Source organism: Alligator sinensis, unplaced genomic scaffold (assembly GCF_000455745.1).
Source record: "Alligator sinensis unplaced genomic scaffold, ASM45574v1 scaffold1223_1, whole genome shotgun sequence".
NCBI classification, from domain to species: domain Eukaryota; kingdom Metazoa; phylum Chordata; order Crocodylia; family Alligatoridae; genus Alligator; species Alligator sinensis.
The window spans coordinates 1752942-1760086 of NW_005842062.1; the positions used below are offsets into that span (position 1 = coordinate 1752942).

The 7145-nt window shown below is 45.0% G+C and overlaps 1 protein-coding gene across 1 annotated transcript in view; it reads left to right on the forward strand.

The window, feature by feature from the left end:
• RXFP1 (relaxin family peptide receptor 1) overlaps positions 1–4132 on the forward strand; it is a 41675-nt gene extending 37543 nt beyond the window's left edge. Inside the window, exon 15 of the mRNA XM_025203601.1 lies at positions 1173–4132. Coding sequence (XP_025059386.1) covers positions 1173–1480 — 308 coding nt within the window. The 3' untranslated portion in view covers positions 1481–4132. The remainder of the gene's footprint in view (positions 1–1172) is intronic.
• The last annotated feature ends 3013 nt before the right edge of the window (positions 4133–7145 follow it).

Here is a 7145-nt window from a genome sequence, read left to right on the forward strand (position 1 = left end):
AGTTAAACATTTAATCTTAGAAATTTTTTCTTCCATTTGTTATACCAGTACAGGGTAGAACTTGATTTAAGTTCTTTACAAAGGGATCACATACTACTTCACAAAAATCACTTTAGTATAAAGGATGCCCCAGCAACTGTAGGCTCCAAGATAACAAGAGGACACTCGTTAACATCTTCCAACCCAATACACCTATGTCCTCTTTGCCCATCAACCAGTAAAATAGTGGTTGGCAACCTTTTGCCACCACGGGCTGCTGCTTGCAACCCAGATGCAGCCCCTGCCATGGGCCACAAATCTCTATACCCCCTGGTGATCAGCAGATGCTGCAGAAGAAACCGATAGAAAAAGGCAGTCAGTAGGACCTCAGAGACTCCCATGCAGCTGGAGAATGCTGCTGACTTGCTGAACTGCTGCAGGTTATATCCAGTCTTCATGGGCTGCTTGGTTACTGAGCCCCGCAGCAGTTGAATGTATTGATGCCCTGAATGACTTGGCTGCCAAAGAAATAACATGGAAGAGGGAATGAGGCCACGCACATGATTCTTAGTAAAGAAGAGAGAAAACAGGGGTCCTGATGCAATCACAGAGCCCTCACCAAAAGATATAAGGGATGAGTGGGACTACATAAAGCCTTTTGCTTGGTGTAAGAGGGAGGAAATGTGAGAAACATGAGACTCTGGTTGTGAGGATGGAGAGACCATGAAGAAAATAGAGGAATAAGCACTTCACAGTTACTGCTATGGAGGACTGAGGCAAGGAACACTTGGTAGGAGAGCTTAGGGGACCTTGGTATGGGAGAAAAGGTGCACAGACAACCCTTCCAGTGGACTAGGGAATGGTAGTGAACACAGCATTGCTGGCAGGGAAGAAAAATCAGTGGACTCTGATATAAAGGAAGAGGTGAGAAATGGGGATGAGGGGGAACTTGGTGGTGCACAGAGGCACTCTGGGGGAGGACTGGGTAAAGGTGAAGCCCTTGCAGGGTGAATATTGGAGCAAGTTTCAGGGAACTAGGGAAAGCTGGTGGTGTGAAAGGAAGAATGCAAAGTGCTTACAGACCTAAGAAGTCAGGTTAACAGATGGAGTGTGATGCATGGGTGTAGTGTTAGTACTGTTAATGGGTACAAGTGCTTTTGCCTATTACATTTTCCTTTCTCTTTCCCCTAAAGGTACTATAACTTCCTGGGTGGTGATTTTTATACTGCCAATAAACAGTGCTTTGAATCCTCTCCTCTACACTCTGACTACAAGGCCTTTCAAAGAAATGATACACCAGGTTTGGCATAATTACAAACAAAGAAGATCCATAGGAAGCAAGAGCAGTCAGAAGACACATGGTCCATCATTCATCTGGGTTGAGATGTGGCCAATGCAAGAAATTACACCCAACTCAACAAAGCCTGTTCTTTATACAGACTGCTCTGAAACATCAGTTTCACAGTCAACGCTATCAACCAGACTGAATTCATACACATAAGTATTTTGAATATTTACAGTGAAATTTGCAGTCAGCTTCACAGATGTGGATCTATTGCTTTATAGCAGTGAGGAAAACAAGAGGGAAGTTATAAAATATTGGTTCACACTAGTGACAGCCCAAAAGTCAAATTGAAAAAAAAGATGACAAAAGCTTGTGGGCTAACAGGGCTGGTTGCAAAAACAATTTTCCTGTCATGAGAATTTTTGAGATTTGGAAAATTTTCAGTCCTGAATCAGGATGAAAATGCAATCTAAAAAATAAGAACAACTTGTGAATCAATAACCTGAGGATATCTTGAATTAAGGCTAATGAGATCAGTTTTATTTAAATATTTTTAAATGCTGTTAATTATAATCTTTTTATTCTTTTTTACAAAACAAAAAGAAATTAAAAATCCTAACCAGCTCTATTTAGGTTACAAACATTTTTGAAGAGATGTAGGGAGCAACAGCCATAGGGAAAATACATTTATATTAATGAGTTAGTTTTTACTTTTGGCAGGAGCAGAAGACAAACAAGAGATTAAAACTTAGTGTCACATCTACCTTTCAAAATTCTAAAATGTAATATTGTTAAGGTGTTCATCAAGCCCTTGGGAGATGCCTTATTGTCACTCTGGGAAATTAAGTTCAACATTTAAGTACCCTTAAAAAGTTGGCTTGGGTCCTGCCTAGCTTTGTAAATAGGTGTGATCCTACAGGTGGTCTTACACTAAACTACCATAGTTTTGATGCCAGAGCTGCTCAGTGTCCCAGCTTATGCGCAGATACCATCAGGAACTCAAACTAGGCATTCCATGCCTCCTGTACCAACAAAGCCCAAGAAGCAGGGGCAGCCTCAATTACACCAACCAAAGTGAGCCCTGTAAAAACAGACAAGCACAAGACTTCCAAGTATGCATCCAATCTATTCAGCATCCCAGTGGTGAGAGTACTTTCTTCAAATGTGGGTGACTTTGCTCCTCCCACTCTACCTGATTTGGAACAGGAACTTGAAGCTTGGTCCCTCGCATCTGGAAATTGCCAAACACGCTAGTCTAATGGGTATTCTAGAAAGTTTCTTAATTTCTCTTGGTGAAGTTCTGTTTCGCATAGAATAAGCACTGAAGCAGGGAATTGTAAACACTTTCCCACATCTCTGGTAAAGGCCCTAATCACTAGTCAACAGAGTCAATCTCTTGCTTTTTTGTCTCTATTGAGCAAAAACTATGACTCTGCCCAGAATACTGAACAGCCTACTGCTAGGAAACTCGTGTCAGATACCTGGATTTAAGACTCTACTCCAAATCCGAGTTCACTTACTGCTGGTCTATTGAGCATAAAAAGGAGGGATCTTTCATAATAAGACTGAGTTAGCTTAGCCACCCAACTCCAGGAGAAAATTCACAGCTGGACAGGCCAGGCTAGAGTGCTTGTTTTTTGACAGATGTGCCTACTCCTCTCCCCCATGGCTAACTTAGCTCCCCTCAGTACTTCCCCAATTTATTTTAATCCTGGATTTTAGGGCCATATAGGTACATAGATACATTACAGGGCACCACTGCAGAGGGGTAGTTGAAGCACATTAGCTCCCTAACCAAACAGTAGCATATGGCTGCATTACAGCCAGCATTGCACATAAACTAATAAGCCCACACTGCTTCCAGCTGTAGAACTAACAAGGATCATCTCTGCACAATACTGCCTTGTGCCACATGGACACACTAAGTCTCTGCAATGCAGAGTGCCTAGGTGCCTAAATTGGAGGTGTGAATTTTAGTGGGGAATAGAGCACTTAAGAAGTGCGTATTGCAATGTTTAGGTCCCTTTGTGGATACAGTCCTCTATTTTCATGAACAGAGAGATTAATTCAGAGTCAGGCAGCTCCCAACAATGTTTCTTTTGCAGTATTTTCCTGAAGTTTTACAGATAGGTTATTTGCAGAGTACTGGACACAAGACGAAAATGAGTCCTCTCTCTGAATATTCACAAAGGTTCAAAGATGAGCTCACATTTTTATGAGATCCCAACTGATACAAACAGGCTTTTCCTTCTACTCATAAGACGCACTTTTCAAGTTCCATACAACGGAGACTGCTGGCTCAGGGGACTAACTCATTTTAGCCATGTGAGTTCATTGGACAGAAGGGCAGAAATGCATTTTTGCAACAAAAAAAATTGAAACTTATTTAAAAAAGGTGAGAATGTGTTTTTAAAACATTTGCACTTAACTTATTACAAAAGTAAGATGTAGAATAAGAAGTGTGCAATTCACACTTCACTGTTTACAGAATCTTGGGAGTATCTTGAATAAAATACAAAACAGTTTAAGTTTCCATTACTGTACATGTTGTTTTATTTGGAAGAAAGCATTACTTGTTGGTCAACGTGAACAATTTCCTTTAAAAAAAAAAAAAGATAGCCAATACAACTACCTTTTTGCTTTTCAGTATTTTCCACCTACATGCTTACAGAGTAAGAGCATTGTGCCAGGTTCAATCTGTTGCCGGTTATATAGAGATTGGTTACCTTATAACATCATTCAGCATAACAATCTACTATGTAATGAAGTGTTCCTCAATTAGCTGCCAGAAGCAGTGTAGGAGAAGCAGCCATCAGAAAACTACTGGGACAAGCTTTAAAAAAAAAAAAAAAAAAAAAAAAAAAAAAATCTATAGGAGTTAGTTGCTTACAAAGACAGCCCTGTAAGCAATTCTTAAGTACCCAGCACCACGGTATATAGCTGGCCTGAAATCAGCTAACTCCCCTCACTTTCAAAGTTCCCAATAGCAAGTTTGGGGGCCAACAATGCCACAGTTGTATTTTAAACAAGCATTGTTTAAGTGAAGTTTGGAGAAATGCATAGATTTTCACTCCCAAGGCCAGGCCTATTGAACTGGTGGCCTGCAATGAGCTAACTTAAGGTCAAATTTCTTACCTAGGGGTTACTCTCATAGATTTCAAGCTTTCCTCAGTGCTCCTGCTGCTGCTGCCACTGGGCTCCCCTCTCCCTCCTCCAACTTCCTCCCCCAAATGGCACAGTGAAGCCCCCTAGCCACTCAGAAGTGGGACAGCTGAACAGCTCTTTTAAATTATTAAAAGAAGTCAGTACTTCTTTAAATTATTGGGAGTGGGGGTGATTAAACAACTTAAAAAGTGCCAAAACCATTACCTTCCCTTAAAACTGCATAATATTTTGACAGAGTCTATACTGGCTGAAGCCTACGAAGTGCTGGGTATTTATAGCAAACAAATTAATAGATGTTTGATGTGAACAACCAGAACATTTTTGTCCTCATCTACTACTAATATTATGTCTACTAATTTTATAGAGTTTAAGATTAATACTACAGTCCAGTTCAAGATCAAACAATCAGAAAAACAATTAAGGAAAAAGAATGGTGTTTACCCTCAATAGCTTCCTTTTCAGTCTGGGATTAGGAAAGAGACCAGCAAAAATAGTTAAGATTTGTTTTAACACTTTATTCTTTAGACAAAAGGTTACAACTTTTTCAAAAACTAAAAACCCCTTTGAAAAATTAAACATCACTGGTTACTTAGTCACAGCATGTGGTCCTTCTATAGCTTCTCCCTTAATTTCTGGAGTTTTTTCCGTATGCTTCTAGGTAAAGCAGCTATGACATTAAGCTTTTTCTTACGGATCAGGGCATGATTTCTTAGACCAAAAATCCTGTTTACAGCAGCATGCCAGATTAAGAGAGACTACTACCTGTCTGAGGCAAGGCTAAATTCCAATTTAGTATATTATCTCAACAAATCATTGCAGAATAGAGACATTCACAGGCCTTTCCCGAAGTGAAGCTTTAAATAGTCCTTTGAACAGTTATCCCACCTATTACTATGCAAAACAGTCAAATCTACAACACAGGATAATATAGGATCCATAAGGCACTTTAAATATATTTTAGTAATAAAAATTTATAAAAATATTGGTTTAGAAAAAAAGTTGCTATAAGTGATCCATTAAAAAAAAAATGCAGCTATATAGAATGAGATAGTAAAAAATACCTAAGACAACTGTCAGATTTGGAGGATGTGATTTAGTCACAGCTTGGAGGAGTGTGCAACTTCTAGACTTGGTTAGGCCTGCATTATCCCACTGGTAAATAGGGATACAAGAATAGTGTTGCAAAGGTAAGTATGGGCAGAAACCAGGCCAAGTCTCTATCGATTTAAACAGGAGCCAGAAAAGACTAGTCTTATCAGCTAAAGGCTTGCATACATTCCTGAGAGGACCAACAAAACAGAGAGGATTGTCTAAAAGAGATCACCCCGCCCCCAACCAGGGAATTCCAAGTTTGGCCAAACAGTAACCTCTCTCTGTATGCATCACATGTAAACAGGAGAGGACCACCACTCCAGGGAGCTGGTAATGGTCCACGTTGTATGCGCTTCTTAGGCCAGCAGAGCTGCAAAGAAGAAAGACTAGTTTTAAGTTGTGGTTGCTCGGCCTAAATGAGCAGTGCTACCCGCACAGATCACACGGCGTCAGTGACAAGGGCACATGCGCTAGACTTTTCTCTGGAGAAGCAACCTGCACACAGCCAAGTTTCTTCTCTTCGCTGCCGGGAGAGGACAGCCGAGCCACCAGGAGAAAAGCTTCGGAAGAGAGGCCCGTGGCTGCTGGTTGGTTGCTCAACAGGGCGAAAAGCTGGCCTCACGCCCACCAAATCCCCCCCTCCCAGCAGCCGGGCTGGGGGCTGCCAATGCCGCAGTCCTCAGCCTGGCCCAGGCAGCAGGGGGTCCCGGCTCCTGCCCCGGCTCCCCTCCCGCAGGCACACTCAGCCGCTGGGTTTCAGGGACTCGTAGCCCTCCTTCAGCAGGTCCCGCCACGTCTTCAGGAACCGCGCGTTTTCGGAACACTTGGTGGCTAGCTCATCCACTTGGGCCGACACCGCCGACGTGGCCTCCAGCAGCTTGGGGAGAGAGCAGGCGGCCTGCGGCAGGGGGGCCGGGCCTCAGCGCCTCTCCCCAGCTCGGGATTGGGGGAAAGGGGGGTGCTGGAGGCCACCGCGGCTCCGTGGGGCAGGGAGGACTTACGTCATCGATCTGCATCTCCACCTGCTCCAACAGCTCCTGCGGGTCCGACGGCCGCCCCCCGGGCCGGCGCCGCCCCGCCCATGCCCCCCCCGCCCCAATAGCCGCTTCCCCGCCGCGCGCCAGCCCCTCCCTTCACAGCGGTCCCCTAGTCTCCCGGCATGCGCCGCGACTCCCAGCAGGCCGCGCACCCCGCCCCCAAGCTATCGTTCGCGGCCGCGCGGCCTGCTGGGAGACGTTGTTTTCGGCTGGTCTGCGGGCCGGGGTTCCCTAGACAAGTACAGCGGTCGGAAGTACCGCCCCCCCAGGAGCGTGTGACATTACTTCCTACTCCCCTCTCCTCCCCTTCCTTTTCCTGCATTTCCTTTCGCCCCCTCGCTTGGAAGCGGCGCATGCGCAATGCGCCGGCGGGGGAGGCAGCCATTGTGTCCTGCGGGGCATGCCGGGAGGCGTAGTTCTCTCCAGGACTGCCTCGCGCCTCTGGCGAGTGCAGTTGAGCGGGCCCAGCCGGGATCCCAGCGCGCAGGCGCAGTGGGGTTGGGTGCTGGCGGCCGGGGCAGTGGAGCAGTTGGGTCCGCCCGCGAGCCGAGGGTGTCGGGGGCCGGGCCCCCAGTCCCCCCCCCGCC